At 41.1% G+C, this 17,370-nt stretch overlaps 2 protein-coding genes and 1 non-coding gene across 5 annotated transcripts; 1 reads left to right on the top strand and 2 right to left on the bottom strand.

Moving 5' to 3' along the window:
• The first annotated feature begins 697 nt into the window (after positions 1 to 697).
• Positions 698 to 5,111, top strand: tmem179ba (transmembrane protein 179Ba). Its single transcript, XM_013275856.3, has 6 exons — positions 698 to 974; positions 1,357 to 1,477; positions 2,222 to 2,418; positions 3,084 to 3,221; positions 3,804 to 3,882; positions 4,171 to 5,111. Exons 2-6 carry the CDS (start codon positions 1,379 to 1,381, stop codon positions 4,351 to 4,353), a joined length of 696 nt encoding a protein of 231 aa, XP_013131310.1. The 5' UTR covers positions 698 to 974; positions 1,357 to 1,378; the 3' UTR covers positions 4,354 to 5,111.
• On the bottom strand, positions 4,535 to 4,616 carry trnas-gcu (transfer RNA serine (anticodon GCU)). Its single transcript has one exon. It is a non-coding gene; the product is annotated as a tRNA-Ser (tRNA).
• A 4,810-nt stretch (positions 5,112 to 9,921) lies between the features above and the next one.
• Positions 9,922 to 16,653, bottom strand: brms1 (BRMS1 transcriptional repressor and anoikis regulator). 3 transcript variants are annotated; one of them, XM_005468069.4, is made up of 11 exons: positions 16,504 to 16,653; positions 15,672 to 15,762; positions 13,703 to 13,937; positions 13,492 to 13,582; positions 13,259 to 13,386; positions 12,209 to 12,288; positions 12,003 to 12,099; positions 11,668 to 11,757; positions 10,433 to 10,497; positions 10,269 to 10,308; positions 9,922 to 10,189 (listed from the first exon to the last, which is right to left on the bottom strand). In XM_005468069.4, exons 3-11 carry the CDS (start codon positions 13,923 to 13,925, stop codon positions 10,182 to 10,184), a joined length of 822 nt encoding a protein of 273 aa, XP_005468126.1. In that variant the 5' UTR covers positions 13,926 to 13,937; positions 15,672 to 15,762; positions 16,504 to 16,653; the 3' UTR covers positions 9,922 to 10,181. The 3 variants fall into 3 exon arrangements, with proteins under 3 accessions (XP_005468126.1, XP_005468127.1, XP_005468128.1); XM_005468070.4 differs by lacking the exon at positions 16,504 to 16,653 and adding an exon at positions 15,872 to 16,243; XM_005468071.4 differs by lacking the exon at positions 15,672 to 15,762 and having other exon boundaries at positions 16,504 to 16,642.
• Positions 16,654 to 17,370: the final 717 nt, after the last annotated feature.

Here is a 17,370-nt window from a genome sequence, read left to right as displayed (position 1 = left end):
CAAGACTTTCTTTGTCCACATTTAAGAATTATTTGTGAAAAATCCTCGCTGCAGTATAGCATTCTGCTTTCTATTTATTAATCCATTCATCAGTTTATTACCTTCTGTCTTGCATTGCCTTCTGCAACATACCATTTGTTTTTCTACTTACTTTTGTAACCCAGTGGTGTAAATCACATAAACAATTCCTTTGAAAGCTAACTGGGCTGATTCATAATTTTGAAGCTCCTTTCTAATGACATATCATTAGAAATTGTGTGGCATGCTATTACAGAAAACAGTTAGGTATTTCTAGTCAGCCTTGAATGATGTAACACTGGCTATGTGTCAGGAATTAGTAAGCTTATTATTAGTGCAGAGGTGAATCTGACAGGCTTAAAATGTTTGACATATACCCTATAAAAATGACATGGTCACAGGACACAAAGTCACAAGGTTTCATTAAGCATTCTGGGAAGGAAGCACCACACACACACACACACACACACTGTGTCTAACTCTAGCATTTCATATCCCCTAACCCTCGAGAACCTCAGACTTTGTCTAACTCGAACCATCATGTTTGAGACAATACAAATATGCAGTATTTGCTTCCGCATAACAAAAAGAATTATTGCGTAAATATAGGCGTTAACATGAGTGAATTACACATATGTCCAGCAGCAGACTTTCACTTTATCTTTCTGGGTCATCGGATGAAACCAACTGATTAAGCGAAGAGAAACGATCTAGGGCCTTTATGACAAGCAGTGTCCACGTGTGACAAGTAAGCTATTTTTTACGCATTCACGCGCTGCGGTGAAACTCAGAGGAAACTTCTATTGCTGCTCAAACTCATATCGAGAAAGGAGTTTGGACGTACGATTTTCACTTTGGACTGTTTGACTGCGGGTGAAGGTATTAAAAAAGATACAATATCACCGGAAATCAAACTGTTTTACCTCCACAATATAACCCAGCTGAAGCACACACGGGTAAGTTAAGTCAGGCATAAAACATTTTAAACTATGTTTTTGAGACGTATGACAAGGTCATGACAAGTATATGAGACCTTTCTTTATTTCTTGGTTCATTTTTTCCACAATGTTCTGGCAGTCTGCGGTTGAATAAGAGTACAGTCTATTTAAGCAAACAGCTGACACGTGTTAATCTTAATGGAAAACATTTTCGTGTATTTTTTATTGACTAACCTAGACACGTTTATTACTTTCCCTTGCTTTGTTTTTAATCAACTCACTGTCTTCTTAATATTTGCTAATCGTGGTTGCTGGAGGCTTGGTATTTTATTGTGAAGGAACTAACCGGAAGTTGTTTGCCTTGCTATTGCTACCTTCACGGCAGCTCTTTTCTCTGCAGACGCGGACTAAGCTGCTGCTGGATGATGGCGTTAGCGGGGCTACTGGTGCTGGAATGGGGTCTCTACATCACCTGTTTTGTCTGTGGGATTGTTACCGCAGCGTCTGTCACCATCGTCCAGGTGACTTTTCTAAGTTTTACTAACTCGCTCCATATGTTACTGTTGTACCCGTCCTCTTCCGGGTGGACGTACTTTGTATTGCGTTTGTGTATCCCAGAAAGTTTAGCAAAAAACAAACAAACTTCTTAATTTTATTTTTTAATTTTTTGAAGAAAAATCCTTTAACCATAATTCAGCATACAGTGTTTACAAATTTATATTTTCAAGCTACTATAATTGATTTAGTACAGCTGCGCAGTTTTCTGGGTGTTACACGGTAATTAAAAGCAGCGCGAGAGATTAAAAAAACTGACACGCGCTTCCACTTTCAGTCCAGTTCCTGCCCACTGTGTCATTACCTTAGGCCTTTTCAACTCTAATTTATCCATATTTTTAATGTTTTTGGACTGTAGACATCGGAGAAGTTACTTCTCAAAAAATGTACCACAAACTTTTATCGAAGTGTCAACAACTGTTCGTTGTGTTAGCTTAACAGACGCTCGGAAATGCGTGATATGCACGTGAAATTGTGAACGTGCGTGCGCGCGCGCAGGTTTTTAACTGTACCTCTAGTTCGGACGCTTTGCTCATCATGTGACCCAGACGCTTCTCGTGCCCAATTAGGCTCCCTGCTGCTCATTTATAGAAGTCAGATGCAACCGTTGATTCGCTTATTGTAACATCCAGCAAAGCGCTTGAAACAGTGAAGCGGAACTCAAGCCTTTTAGTGACCCCCCCCCTAACCCCTGTCTCTCTTTTCCTCAGGGTAATTTCGGAGGTCGCTGTATGCTGTACGGAGCGGTCAGCTACAATGCCACGTCCAAGCTCATCGGAGTCCAGTCGTCCACATCCTCCTCTTTGTGTTACTTTGTGTCGGCCATATCAATCATGGTGGCAGTGGTGTGTTTCTCTCTGTCTGTGTACTGGGTGTACACTTTCTGCAGCGAAGGGGAACTCAAAAGGTGACCACATGCTGTGTGTGTGTTTTTCATGACAAAGCACAGAGTTGCAGTGTGTGTGTGGGTTTAAAAACAATTTTTATCGTCCATGTTTTCCTTCAAATATTGCATAAATGCTGGCCTGCTCTGTCATTTAACAGATGTCTGCGTGCACTTTTAGGCTGATTTTTAGTTTAAACTTATTTATTACACAGGAAAATAAGTGTACATGTAAACATTGTTCTCTGTAGCCAACACAAGCAAAAGAAGCTACAAATACATTTGGAAAAAAATTGAATTTTTCTCAGTCTGAGGTATAAACTGGCATCATTTAAGTAGCTCCTGAAGCTGAACTTAAAGTGAAATCGTGTGTCGCCACAGCGATGAAGCACAGAATAAAACTGTTCCTTTGAGGAGGTCTGCACAGCGGTTTTATTAGGATTTTACTCTCAGAGTCTCATCTGAAGGTACAGGCTGCAGAGCTGATACGGAGAAGCAGAAATGCATGGGTCATGCTACGGCATGGTGACACAATCGCACATTAGCTTGCATTTTGTAGTTTGACATCCTGTCCTCGTTCGGCCAAAAGTTGAAACAACACATCCTTCTTCTGTTTGGCCTCACTTTAAAGAGCACAGAGCTGTTCTCACGCTCTTATCTGTTTGTTTGTTTTTTCTCCTCCTTCACAGGGAGAATGTGTGGATGAACGTGATTATTGCCATCTCTGGCGTTTTCCTGTTCTTCCTGCTCGTCACGGGCTGCATGTTGAAGATCGGGCGCGACACGCTCTGCTCGTCTGTCACGAAAAACGTTCCCAACACTACCAGGTGACACCTACACTCATCCACACCTGGCACAGGACCAAACGCTTTCATCAACACTTGCATATGAAAATGAAAATAACATTTGAAAGGTAGTGAGCGTCACTTTGTGTTTGCGTGCTTTCTGGTTTTTTTCCCTTTTTCTCCTTTCCAAAGCTTCACTTTACTACCCACGCACTTTCTCTTAGAGCTCTCTCTATATGAAGCCATATTATTTTACTCTTGGCCTGTGTCTCTCCTTCAGGATGCCCTTTTTCCTTTTAAAAATGTCATCAGCACACAGTTTTTCATCCTTGGCTACACTGTAATGCTCTGAAAGGGCGAGCACTTAAAAGAGAAGCAAAGACGTGTTGTTAGTTTTTAATTGCTTGTTTTGAGCTCCACTAACTTTGATGTTATTTATGTGCTATAACTGCAGCTTCCCACTGCTTCCTCTGACAAAACTGCCTGCAGTTTTTCTATTTGTTCATAGAGTCAGTGACCAATAATCAAGACTAAATTCATATAAGACAAATCCATCATGAATTAAATCATAACCCCAGATTTCTTTTAAACTGTCTAATGCTCAGTGTTTTTCTGTGTGCAAAGTTGTGAAAAAGCCCAGTCTGAAAAATGGGCCAGCCCACTTGATGGAGAGAGGTTCTACAGCAGTCTACACAAAGCTGAGGTCGGTACCTCATTCATTTATTTTATACTTTTGGCTGGAGTCACATGGTCCACACATACTAGCTACATTGCCAGTTTCTGTAATGCTTAACATAAATAAGCATTATTATGAACTGGAGTCCTGCAACACTACAAAAACCCATGAATAAAGATACATAGTCAAAGTGAGCATATCAGGTCAAATGTAAGAGGTTTCTTTATATTGTAGCAGCTGATGAAAAAGAACTGAAGGACTATTTGAAATCAGAGCCTCCAGTACATCTTGCGTGTCATGTTATTTCCTTCTCAGACGGCTGTGTGGATCAACTTCTTCTTCTGGGTCATCATCGGGGTTTTGGTGATCATCCAGAGGCGTCGGGGCTCAGGGTCCAAGCTGATTGGAGCCGCACCAACTGGAAGCCTTTTCGGGGAGACGGGTGTGACGCCCGAAGAGACTGAGCCATTTTTCAACCGTCCTGGAAGGCCTCAGTGAGAACGGGTGTGAGCGAGGGGTTATAAAAGCACATAGTGGGAGCAGGTGTGGAAAAAGGTTAAATGAAGTGTTTTAAGGATTTCAGTGAACAGCATTTTGAGAATACACGTGGAAGGTTTTACAGATATTAGTTTTTGGGATTAACAGTATGTATAAAGCACCACAAAACCAAAACTCCACTCGACGAGGATGGGATTCGAACCCATGCGTGCAGAGCACAATGGATTAGCAGTCCATCGCCTTAACCACTCGGCCACCTCGTCACCTGAACGCACAAGCATGCAGAGCCTCTCTGTGTGTGTCAGGACACACTGGAAACACTGAAGCGCTGTCAGGCGCTGTTACTGAATTTACCCATTTCCCACATCTCACCCACCGCGTCACATCTAAGTCTGTGGACTCCACAGAAACGTATCTGTTTTTTATTCAGAGCGAGCTTCTGTTGGGTTTGTTTACACAGCCAACGAACGGGAGGGTGTTTGATTCTATAATTTAACTGTGCTCAGATGTACTTTTGACAAGTAAGACTAGGAATTTTCTACATAATACACTTTTTTTTGGTACTAATTTCACAAAATCTGAATCTGCCATAGACATTTTTAACACATTTTATTTTTGTTGACTGTAAAATCCTAAAACACTGCATTGTCTTCAAGTTTAAGGTGTCAACACGTGGCTTTAAAGATCGCTTAGTTATTGATCTGTGTGGTGATTATGTCATTAGAAACTAAAAGAAATAAATAAAAAAAAACCAGGAAGACGTTTCACTGTTTGTTTTTCAACTCAGAAAAAAATCAAACTGCCATTGAAGCAAATCTTTAACCAAATTGATTGTTGTGCGACACTGACTTTTACAACCTTCAACCAAAGAAGCGTCTGAGGCTGTTCTGCTGAAACCTGCTGCTGGGTTCATCCACACTGATTCAGTATGCTTCTTTATGATGAATTATTTTGATTTGACTTGAAACATTTGTTGGTGATCACAGATAGTTAGCTTACAGTGCCACCGGCTGATGAAACACGCTTCAGCTAAACACTGGAAATAACGTTTAGACGTTAAAAAATTCAAATTCTAACCTTTTCTAAGCTTGGGGATGATGTTCAGTCAGGTGTGCTTCTTACATCTGACTGTGTGTTTGCGATGCTGCGCTTTATTTGTGACATTTCTGGACATGCTCATGTTTGCCATGGGGAACAGACATATGGAAACGTTGAATAATGTCTCCCCCTGGTGGCTAATAATAAAGAAAGAAAGTGGTACAGTACACAGTGAAGCGAGACAGCGTTCCTCCAAGATCATGGTGCTACATATAACAGAAAATCAACACAGGACTACATAAAGTCCAAGTGTGCAAAAACTGCAAAAAAACTAAACAGAGAGTGCAACACCAGACAGAGCGATGCAGACGCAACAGTGCAATAGAAAAGTGCAACAATGACAGTGCAAAAGACTGAGTATTGTGCAAAAAGTAGCTTAATGTATGAAAATGTGTGTTTGAGTGCAGATAAGTGCTTGGTAGTGACGCGTGTGTGTGTGTCAGTCCAGGAACTGAGTGTTCAGGAGTCTGACGGCTTGGGGGAAAGAAACTTTCGCAGTCTGGCCTGAATGCTCCAGTATCTCTTGGCAGAAGGCAGCAGGGTGAAGAGTGTGTGTGAGGGGTGTGTGGGGTCCTCCGCAACGCTGGTGGCTTTCAGGATGCAGCGGGTGTGATAGGTGTCTGTGATGGAGGGAAGAGAGGCTCCGATGATCTTCTTGCCTGTTCTCACTATCCCTCCGCTTACCAGCGATATGTTTATAGTGTTTCTGTGTTTCTGTGTACAGCCTACAGCCTGGTTGTTGCTGCCCGCAGATGCATAAGCCTGCTGTCAGATTTTGAAAGTCTGGAAAACTATTTCCAAGATTTCTAGCTAGCGGCTCTGTAAAGCAGTGGTCCAGTGAAAAGTCTCGGCTGTGTTCGATCAGTGTCAAAACAAAACAGGCCAATCATCCAGAAGAGACCTGAAACATACATTTAAGACCACTGTGGGGGATATTTATTGTCTGAAAAAGCTAGTTTTATACAAACCTTAAAGTGCATTATTCTATCAATACTGCTCAAACTAATCATTCCTGGTGACTTGCAACAGCTGATTGAAGCATAACTTGAACTGATATTCCAGGCTGAGCGTCTAAATGAGCTACTTTCCCCTTCCCTGGTGTATCAAAATAGACCCAATGAGCTGCTCTTACAACACGTCACCCTCTTTCTTTCCTGAACTATCTAATCTCTGGATTGCCTGACCTTACTTGAGCCTGAGGTAACAGCTAATCCTCACTGAAGAGAGGAGGAAGACACTGGAGAGACGGACACAGATGGGGAACTGAAGGAAGTGAAGAGCGTACTGGCATTTCAAAGGGGAAAAAGAACCACCAGTGGTCCTGTTAAACAAGCTTCTACAGCCACTTCCACCATCTGCACCTATAGCAGGGTCTGCTGGACGTTTTTTCAAAGTATATATACACAGGACATCTGTAATCGACAGCAAAAAAAGAGCGAAGGATAGAGCACCCTGGAGGACGGCGAGCCCCGCCTGCAACCTGAGTCTCAGAAGAAAACCACAAGGGTCGAGATAAAGCTGATTTTGGAGTCTGTGGTAAGACATCATCACATGTTGCTTTGCTGTTACTCTTTGACTGCTAATTAGAAAAAACAACCTGTAATTTTAGAAATCAATGTTTTTGTAAAGAGCAAAAAAGTGGGGAAAAAAAGCACGAGTTTTGGAGATGGATAAAGATAAAAGAGAAACATAGAGAGGAGCAGTGGACACTGCAGGCTAAGCCATGATAAGCCTCTTTAAGCTACTTCACTTTCCACAGATCAAATGTTCTGTTTTAAACCTGTTGATCTGTGCTGGACTTTTGACAGCCAGCTATTGATTCACTTTATCTGTGTTTTTGGCAGGAAAGCTCCAGTCTACTGCCAAATCAGACGGCACAAAATCTGTAAAACAGAGCTGAGTCCTTAAATCTCAGATTTAAATAGGAGCGAGCCCTTCAACCGCCAGCTTTACCGTCACTCAGATCCATTCAGGTTTGACCCCTGACCTCCATCCATCCCTCTATCCCCGCTCAGGACATGTCTCGCGACCAGTGCGATTCGGTGGCGGTGAGCGTGGAGTCCCTCCTCACTGACGCCAAGAGGATGCAGATGCAGTGCCGTGAACGCAGCGAGCAGCTCTCCGTCGCCGCCGCGCAGCTGAGGACGGAGTCGGCCGCCCTGAGGGAGCAGTGCGAGGCCACCCAGCTCGACATGGCCCTAATCCGCCGGCAGCTGGAAGAGCTGAAAGACACCAAGGCTGCCTTTGAAGCCAGGGAGAGGCAGGCGCGTAAACTCAGCAAGCAGCTGTGAGAAAAACGAGGATAGGGGGAAGATGGTGAAGTCATGAACTGTGATGCAACATCCCAGTTAAAGTAACCGATCAGCAGCTTAGATAAAGGAAGGAAGGTCTGAGGGTAGAGAGAGAAAGACAACAAAAGAAAGAAGGAAGGAGAGAGATAAAAGGATCAGCAAGACAATGAAGGGAAAAATGAAGGCATGAGATGGAATTTGAATCCATTTCTCACAAACCCGAGAGTATAACTTCAAGCAGACCCATGTTTATGAAACTATCCTGAAAAATGTAATCCAGAGGATAAAGAAAGATTTTAACCTGGAGTTTAGTGAAAGAGGGGAAAAGTACTTTGTCATTATCTACAGCTCTGTCTTTTCCTTGTAAACACATATTTGAACTTCACTCCTCTCACATCAAATAAATTATTTCCACACACACTGGTCTCCACATGTCTCCTTTAGAGCGTTTTTTCAGCTTCATGCAAACTCCTTGATCTACTAACCTGCATATAATTGTGCAGGTTAGGTTAATTAGACTGAGCGTGAAAGTGCCAGAGTAGGTGATTTACAGCATCCTTCAGTGAAGACAAAGAACGGTACCCCTTCAGCAAAGATCACTTGAAATGGTCCTATTTCAGTGGGCAGAGGTGAATATGGAGCCCGGCACCAGTTGAGAACCAAAAATAAATGTACTTCACATCAGTACACTGTGACACCCTCGATCTAGAGACTGCGATCAGGTAAAGGGACACGAGTAAGGACAACATATGGACGACTACTTAGAAAGTTTATGTAACATTATTTTGTCTGTATTGAATCGACAGAAAACTGAGGAAAGATACATTTTCTTTAATGGTGAAATGTTTTTGACTTAGTTTTAGAGATCTGTACACAGACCAGGACGTGAATATTTGACTCCTCAGATTCTTCTTTGTTGGTAGATATTTAGTTTTATAACAGGGTTTTGGATATTTGTTTCAAATGTGGACATATTTACCAGGTCAGCTGGGTTCCTGCCACCTCTCTCATGCTTTAGCTCACTATCAAATTGCTGACTTCTCAAAGCGATGCACATTTAAATTGTGCCAGCTATTTATTTAGTAACTTATGATTTCCTTGTGTATTCACTTTAAAATTCACAAGTTGAGTTGAGGTGCTTCAGGTCGGGGTACAGACCCAGGACACTCCGGAGAGATGTCTCAGCTGACCTGGGAGGCAGAGAGGGAGCTCTGGGCTTTTTTGCTTAGGCTGCTGCCCCGAACCACACAGAAGAAAGGAAAATGGATTGATGGTAAATGAACGATTGCCAAAAGCCAAACCATCATGGGCTTTCTCACTGTCACCTTTCATTTCCTCTGGTGCCCTAAAGATCAGATGAAACTAATCTGAACATTATTATTTTTAGTTGCACTTCTTGTAACTACAGATCAAAAGATCCTTTCTTTCCAGAGAGACTGGACCCAGAACATGCAAGAGCAAATAGTGGTTTGAGAGGAGGCTGTTGGTCTTTTAGTGCATTTTGTGGCTAGTTAACCTTCTGTCTCCCTCCACAGGAGCTCTCATTTCAATGACCTGTAGCTGAGTCTCCACTGTCCCTGCTGCTTCTCCTCCAAAACCCCCCAAAACAAACTGAGGACATTTTAATGCTGCATTAATCCAACCTCATGCACACTGGGCTGCCCAGCATTCATTCATATAAATTGCTCACCTGTGGTGATGCTCAGCAGAAACATTTAAACATGTTATGATTTTCCACCTGCATAAGGACCGGTTTATTTATTTATTTCACAACCAGTCATGATCCTGATGACAGATTTTTAAAAAATAAAGATAAATTCTGCCACCTGCTGGACGTTTTTAAGTTTGCTTAACCACCTTTTCTGTGGTGTAAAGATGTGCCGGTGGTCAGGATGGCTGAAAACATGGTTCAGCCTGTGTCTTCGGTCCTGCTCATGAACTCTTGGAATTTGTTAATTGGTGTAATTAACACGTGATGATAGTGAGTTTCACGTCATTTGATCAGATAAGCGTGTTTTCTGCACAGTTGCTGGGTCTCCTATGTGAACATTGCTTATCAGAAGCTTCGTTTCCTTCTTCTCCCACCAGCTTCCAGGCAGTCAGCAACTTTTGTGCAATCCCAGACAGCCGAGTATGTCTCAGTGATTGTGAAGACACAAAAAGGAGACAGACAAAAAGGTTGTGTGCTAAAAGATTAGATTTTCAATCAGCATTATAAATCATTCTATAAATACATGGTTGTCATATCATTAAGAACTTCTTTTAAATAGCAATAGATAACAAACAAGCAGTAGGGTGGTAGGCAGGTGGGATCAAAAGCGCAGAAAAACAACTCAGTCTGCTGGGCTTCAGTCAAGGAGACAAAACCTCAACTGGAAATAGCTGGGAATGTGAGTGTGTGTTAAGTTTGGCGTCGCTGTTGCAGAGATCCGCCTTTCATCACCGCTCTGAAAGACAAACGGGATCATTTAGAGACCAAACTTTTCAGTTTATCGTATTAATAAAAGATGATTGGAGCAGACTTACTTTCAACTTTCTTTTTTAGTGGCGACAGAGCTGCTTTTGCCTGAAAAACAGAGACGCTGTTTACACGATCATCTCTCGCAGCAGGAAACTCAGACACACCCTGAAACTGCATCTTTATCAAGAATCTGGGAAGTCAAAGGGAACTTTTACAAGTGATTTCTGACCTTCTTGATAGCAGTCCAGTCTTCAAGGATGTCGATGTCTCTCAGCATGTAGACGATGAAAGGCCCTGCAAGACAGAGGCAGTGTTATTAAACCACCTGAGGCCACACTTTTATTAGTCACAACCAAAAAGAAGGTCAAAAACCAAGCAAACGCACGGTGGCTAAATCTGCAGTTCCCCAAATGGCCACCGGAGGCCCGCTCTAAAAGTGAGTCAATCTCCAGGAACTCCCATGTTGAAGTATATATATGTTTACAACCTTCGAGACAACTGTACTGAGATCAGTGCTGTAATGCCTCCTTCATTTAAACTTTGTTAAGATATCCCCTTCATAGAATAATAATTAATAAAGACAAAAACTGAGACTGAAAGCTAAACAGAAGAAAACACACTCTGGAAACTAATTGAATCTAAGCTTAATTAAAAAAAAAAAAAAAAAAAAAAAAGTAAAATGATATATAACCAATAATAATAATTATGATTTTGCCTTTTGATCGTAGTTGTTGTGTTCTTGCCTTCTGCAGGATTTCCAATGGAAATATCTGACAAAAATGGCTTGCAAGTAAATGACCTTTTTATCGAGCTATAGCATAGACCACTGCTCTGCAACGATATGTTTTAATTGTGTAATAAAGAGTTAACTTCCAATTTACACACCATATAAAAATGTCTGCACTTGAGAAAGTGTTATGGCAAAAACTGGACTCGAGAAAAAGGATTGTTGAGGCTCACAATGCAAGAGATGGACATTTAAAATCATCAGAGTGTTTCCAAGGATCACGAGCTCGAGTGAGAAGTGTTATCAAGAAATTTAACGAGTTTGGAGGAAGCAGTGAGTACAACCCAAAGAACCCCGTCCCCACAGTGAAACATGGTGGTGGAAGTATTATGCTGTGGGGATGCTTCAGTGTGTCTGGAACTGGGAATCTCATCAAAGTGGAAGGAATCATGAAGAAAGAAAAACCTCAAGCAGTCCGCAGCAAAACTGAGTCATTGCTTTGGCTTCCAGCACAACAATAAACAGATAATAATAATAAAGTAATAATACTTCTAGTGAAATTTCTATGTAAAAAGTAAATCTGGGTAAAAATTAGCTATGGAAAACTATGTTACAAAATATATTGTTCTGTTTAGCAGCACTTGAGAAATACTTTTAAAAAATAAGACGGGAGGTCATCTCCTCATCTGTATATGTACATCTCAGCCCGGGTGAGGCTCCTCACACGTGGTGCTTACCTGAAACCAAAGCTACTTTCTTTTTCTTCTCAGATCGACCCAGCAGGTTCTTTCTTTTGCACTTCTTGCCCCTCAGCTCATCGCTCCACTCTAGACAGACAGAATCCACCTTATACAACTCCACTAAAATGAATTTACAGCGTCATAAACCAGTTTACATACTCCTTCAGATGCAAGTTTACTTCACCGTTAGTGTATTTGCATAAAAGGTTGCACATATTTATGTGCTCGCTAACTGCTAGTATGAGCGCACACTTTTACTCAGTACTTCAGTTATAGTTTTATAACCTTTGTGTACTTTATGTGTACGTATCAGCTTTGTGATTGACACGTACCTGAGGTGAGGTCTATATTCTGCCTGTCTTCCTCCAGCCTCCTTATCTTTTCCAGTAGCTCGCCCTTCATGGCGTCAAACAGCAGCGTTCGCTCACTCTGTAAAACACGTGTAGATACAAACAAGTGCGTTAGTTCTCTTTTAGTTGAGAATATTAAGTCTCCAGTATGAAAGCAGAATGCGGTTGAGAGTGCACGTGCGTGCTACCTCCAGGTGCTGCCTCGCTCCTTGCACTTCACATTCATGCTTGTGTTTGATGACCTGCAGACACAGCTCCCTGTACACTCCTGCACAAAGAGACAGTCAAAGGTGTCTGAGGAGGTCATACTGGCATTATGTGCACTGTTACTCCATTACTGTTTGCTTAAACACACATTAGGAATGCTCCATAAGTAAGTGCTGCATTTGGATTTCAAAGGGTCCTAAAAAATCTAAACATTTAATAGGACCCTGAAACAGAAATGCATTCTGGGTAAACAACTACCTTGAGGCATCACACTTTTTCCTTATTGATTTAAAGGTACAGTCAGGGTTTTTTTTAGGTTATTTAATAGGAAAAATAATTACTCATAAATATACATTGATTTGTGTGTAATTAAGTCTTCCAACAAATTGATGCTGAAACTGATAATAAATTTTGAATTATGAAAATCCACAGGAACGAGTGATGGTTGTGGAAGCTTCGTGTCATTCATGGCTTCAGACTCAAGAATAATGTCTGTTTTTCATCTGAGCAGGTGTCGCCTTCACCAAAAAGGAAAGAACTGAAGTCAGGACTCACAAACACATGAAAACTAGCATAAACATGCTCGTTATTCCCGCAATTGTTTATTGTCAGCAGATTAGACATCCGACATCGAGTCTACTATAAAAATCACAGATCATGTATGAGAGTTTATTCGCCAAGTGTCCAAGTCCAAAAATGTTAGCTCCACTACAAAAAAGGTTTCCCTAACTCCGGCTAACAGCAGCCTTTACAGACAGGATAGTTGAGGATATCCTCAACAACTCACCTCAGTATCACCGTCATTGGACAGAAGTGAGCTTCACCGACTCACCGACTCGTACCTTTCACACTTTTTACAGCCTCCTCCAGAGTAAATGCACGAGCACACATATTTACAGCCGAGGTAAACAGCACGCTGACAACCTACACTCACTACAGACAAATGGCAGCCAAGGTTGTTTGCACTACAGTGGCCACCGTAGCTAGGGTATTGGACTTGATTAGGATTTTATTTATTTATTTTTCTGTACCAGCCACTTGTGTCCGTATCTGCATGCTGTTCTGTAGTGCAGCCAGCGGGTCTCTGTATTCACCGGCCTTTCCTGTCAGCACCTCGTCCAGCTTGACTTTCACCTGGTTTAGCCGTTCCCGAAACAACCTGCAATCACACGGTGAAATCAGCCTCAGCAACAGGTGGCTCAGACATCGAAAAAAAGAAGAAGGACAAAGTGTTGAATCCCTTTTTCCCCCCGCTTCAAATTACTTCTCTTTCAGCTCCTGGAATTGTTTCTCCAGATCCATCATCTCATCCAGACATTCTCCTCTTCTCCTCTCACAATCTTCATCATCCATCTCTTCATAGGACAAAGAGAAAAAAGAAAACAGTTTAAGGTGGCGTCGATTATATTGCGTCTCTCTTGTTATATAAGCAGTCGAAACGTTAATAGAGCATTTTGATTTTTTTTTTTTTTTACCTGAGCTCTCTTCTTCCTCTTCCTCCTCTTCCTCCTCGTCACTATCTTCCAAGTCGGTCTCCCTCTCCTCCATACTTTCCTCCATGGTCTCCTCGGCTCCTCCCCCTCTTGTTCCTTCATTCTCTCTGGGTTCTTCCACCTCTCCGTTGGCCTCGGGGAGCTGCGACTCACCCTCTGCCTCCATCTCCTCCTCCGGCTCCTTCACAGGGGGTTGGGCAGGCATGGAAGCCAGAAGCTATATGTGGCATTAATAAAAATATCACATAAAACTAAAGACGGTAAACTCTTCAACACAGCCAATTCTATCCAGATATGTTTGTACTGCATTAGCAGAAGATGTGGGCAATATGGCCTCAAAAATATAGCACAGTATTGTCACATAATAAAATGAAAGAATACTTTCAGCCTGCGATGTTGTACGTTGGGCCAAAGTTTTTAACCTGTTGCTTAAAACCCTTCTCTGCCACATGTAACTGCATCTGTAATTTCCATCCACAGTTTGCTCTTCCTGTCATGTGGAGTGCGACCAGTGAGTGCTCCAGCTGCGCTCGGTGGAGTCATCTGCTTACATTTGGGTCACACACCACCAGCTGCTAGTATCTCCTCCTTCGTAGCCTGGGTGTACTCGATGATGTGTTTTTGCCTCAAGTGATGAAACAAGTCTGTTATTTCTACATTTAGCTGGAACAGTTTTCTTGCATATTGTGCAGCGCATTGTGCTTTGTTGGACGTCTTTTAGCTACATTTTTTAAAATTGGGATAATGGAATATCAGAGATGATGTGATATGGTTCTAACTGGCAGCATGCTTGAAATCATTGTCATGTTGCTGCTATGAAAATCTAAAGCTAATTTTTGTGTTCACATTTCCACTGTGTTTTATAGACAGCTGCATACTCAGTGTTGTACCTCTCTCCTGACATCCTCTCAGTTTGAACCAAAACAAAATTCAAATTTGCCTGCTTCCTGTTATGTGTAGACACACCACTGGTTCATCAATTGAGTTAGGTGAATTTGCTTGAATAATTCATAGGTCAGTGTTAAGCGGCATAACAAACAAACATTCAGGTAGATGGGGGCAGCTGTGGCTCAGGTGGCAGAGCGGGTTGTCTACCAATTGGAAAGTAGCTAGATGAAAGTACTGTATGGATGTGTGTGTGTGATTGGATGAATGGGACTTGCAGTAGTAAATTAACTGAGCTGAAAGCCACTATAAATACCAGTTTGTTTACAAGTACTGGACTGAAAACAAGAGAAAAAAAAAAACCAAAACGTTGAAACACCTCCAGAAAGCCTGGAGAACTATTGCTCAAGAACACTTTAAATAAAAGAATTACAAGGAAGTCTGTCTCCTTGGAAGAAAAATGTAAAGACATGAGAGGTGGCTCAAGACATTTGCACAGTACTACATACACCAAAAATGAAAACTTAAAAAAAAAAAATGCAATTTAACCCAGAAAATTATGGTTCATGTAAGCTAAGTCTTACTTATGTGTGTGCATATATAATTTTTCTAAAAAAAAGTTATATAAATAAATAATAATAATGATATATTACCAAAGTGTCTGTTAAACTTTCATTGACATCAGTGTTTTAATTATTCTTGACTTACTTCATAAATAAGTGATCAGCGCTACACACAACTCCAAAGGGTACATCCTAAATATAGACTTTATAAAGAATCATAGTTTAAAAACATATTTTTGGAAAATTCAATTATTTTATAAATTATATGTAAGAAGCTGCATAAGCACACTATTAATGTCCCAACAACATTAAACTCAAAATTATAAAACACTGACTGGGATGTTTACAACAACGAATACATTTGAAAACAACATAAATTGTCAGGGGTCATATTTCATATTTTACAGTCTGTAAAAAATAAACGCAAAGCATAAAACACATAAAAATTGTCCTGGTAAAATTAAGACCTGCCCGTGGGTTAATAACAGTGAAATTTTGCTTACTCGGCAGACGGAGTGGAATAAGGTTTAACAGCAGACTGAGGACGTGGGACCCCGAGCTACTGTATGGCCTCCATAACCTCGGCCAAGTGAACTGCAAAAAACACAACACAACACCGGAAATGACATGACTGGCTTCGCAGACATACAGGCAGGCAACAAGCTAAAATAACGCAGTCTTGCTTATCCCTCATAAAACACACCTTTAGAAAAAAGTTTATAACTGAAATATCACTTTAAAGTTGCTCCACAATTTGGCTTCACCAATTAACGGGGGTCTTATTTGTTACCTTACCGGAAGTCCCATCTCAATCGGTCTAACTTTATCTTTTAGCTTCCGGGATGTCAAAGTAAAACCGTGTACGTTATAACAGCTACGGCGGTGCATAGAGTAAAATAAAATGCCCAAATTAGCCTGAAACCTATTGTATTGAACGCGAAATTAATTGCAGTTCCCCTCAAAATAACAGAGACGCGTTTGTTGCATTTTCTTTTAAAATTAGCGGGAACTAGACCACGGACAAGTCAAGTGCAACACTAGCTAACAATTGAAACCCTGCAGCGAAGGAATGACTGCCTGTTCATCACCTTGTCCGAATACTCATCTTATTTAATGGCCAAGTGTTTTCTCTTAGAGTGTGTGCTGGTTCGTAGAAGAAAAACACCCATCAAACTCAGTGAAGCATCGCCAGAGGGGCTTCCATACTGACCCTACCTTCCTACAGCGTACGGATTAACAAATAACGTTATCCGTCAACAGATGCAGGCGATGCTGTTTGTAAACAAATAACCCTTCTTTCCATAAATGTGACAGTCAAGAGAAAAGCTCGCTCACCGCGTCCTGTTGTTCTGCTGTGAAAAGTTCAAGTATGATTTACTGTATTTCCATTTTAAAAAGTACTTCCTCTTCGTCCCAGTCTTCTTTAGTTCCACACTTTGCCGGACTCTGAAGCCCGGAAGTTCAGCCAATGAGCGCGGAGACCGAGCACTGAACTGTCCAATAGCAGCGATCAACCCGAAAGTCTCTTGTCCAATCAGAAATACTCAACCAGATCCAGTAAGCCAATTATAATCCAGGTCGCCTTCCTTATTATTCACAAAATGAAGAAATGTTTGTCTTTAGGCGAGAAAGATGGCTTATAACCCATTGCGAGTGCATGTAATAGTGAGAAACACATTGTCTCGGTGATATAAGGTGTTTTGGTACAACTTCATAAAGATAGATGTAATTATTTAAAGAGGACACTTAAAGAAGACAAACATATTTCTTCATGAATACTATAGAATTCAGTATACCCGTTGTTTGCAACAAGGATTTGGAGCTGTTTGACCTAAGACCTTGCTGTAATATAATATAATATAATATAATATAATATAATATAATATAATATAATAACCTAACACTATAACTGGAGAAAAATTGGTTTCTAATTATTTTAAAATATAAAACAAAATAAAAAATAATCCAAATTTTACATATATGATTCTAAAAATACGGTTTATAATTGAACTTATTTTCATTCACGAGGCGCAAACCTGATAATACAATTTAAATCCCGAGATCTAAGGCAAATATTTCATTATAAAATACTTATAGAAATGTAGCTTAGCATAGTGTGTATAGGGCGCAGTACTGTACGATCAATGGTTATTCTTTTTCAATTGCTCTTCCACTGCTAGCACTGTGCAGCTGCTCTCACAC

This window comes from Oreochromis niloticus, linkage group LG3, assembly GCF_001858045.2.
Source record: "Oreochromis niloticus isolate F11D_XX linkage group LG3, O_niloticus_UMD_NMBU, whole genome shotgun sequence".
NCBI classification, from domain to species: domain Eukaryota; kingdom Metazoa; phylum Chordata; class Actinopteri; order Cichliformes; family Cichlidae; genus Oreochromis; species Oreochromis niloticus.
Note: the sequence above shows the minus strand (reverse complement) of the source record. Positions and strands in the feature narration are given on the sequence as shown.

Bases quoted from the DNA above. Each gene is read 5' to 3' on its own strand.
- tmem179ba (XM_013275856.3), top strand. From the start codon at position 1,379: ATGATGGCGTTAGCGGGGCTACTGGTGCTGGAATGGGGTCTCTACATC. The intron at 2,419-3,083 runs GTGACCACATGC...CCTCCTTCACAG, and splicing joins AGCGAAGGGGAACTCAAAAG to GGAGAATGTGTGGATGAACG. The intron at 3,222-3,803 runs GTGACACCTACA...CTGTGTGCAAAG, and splicing joins AACGTTCCCAACACTACCAG to TTGTGAAAAAGCCCAGTCTG.
- brms1 (XM_005468069.4), bottom strand. From the start codon at position 13,925: ATGCCTGCCCAACCCCCTGTGAAGGAGCCGGAGGAGGAGATGGAGGCA. The intron at 12,289-13,258 runs GTACAGAAAAAT...CTCTTTGTGCAG, and splicing joins GATACGGACACAAGTGGCTG to GAGTGTACAGGGAGCTGTGT. The intron at 10,498-11,667 runs GTAAGCACCACG...TCTGTCTTGCAG, and splicing joins GAAAGTAGCTTTGGTTTCAG to GGCCTTTCATCGTCTACATG.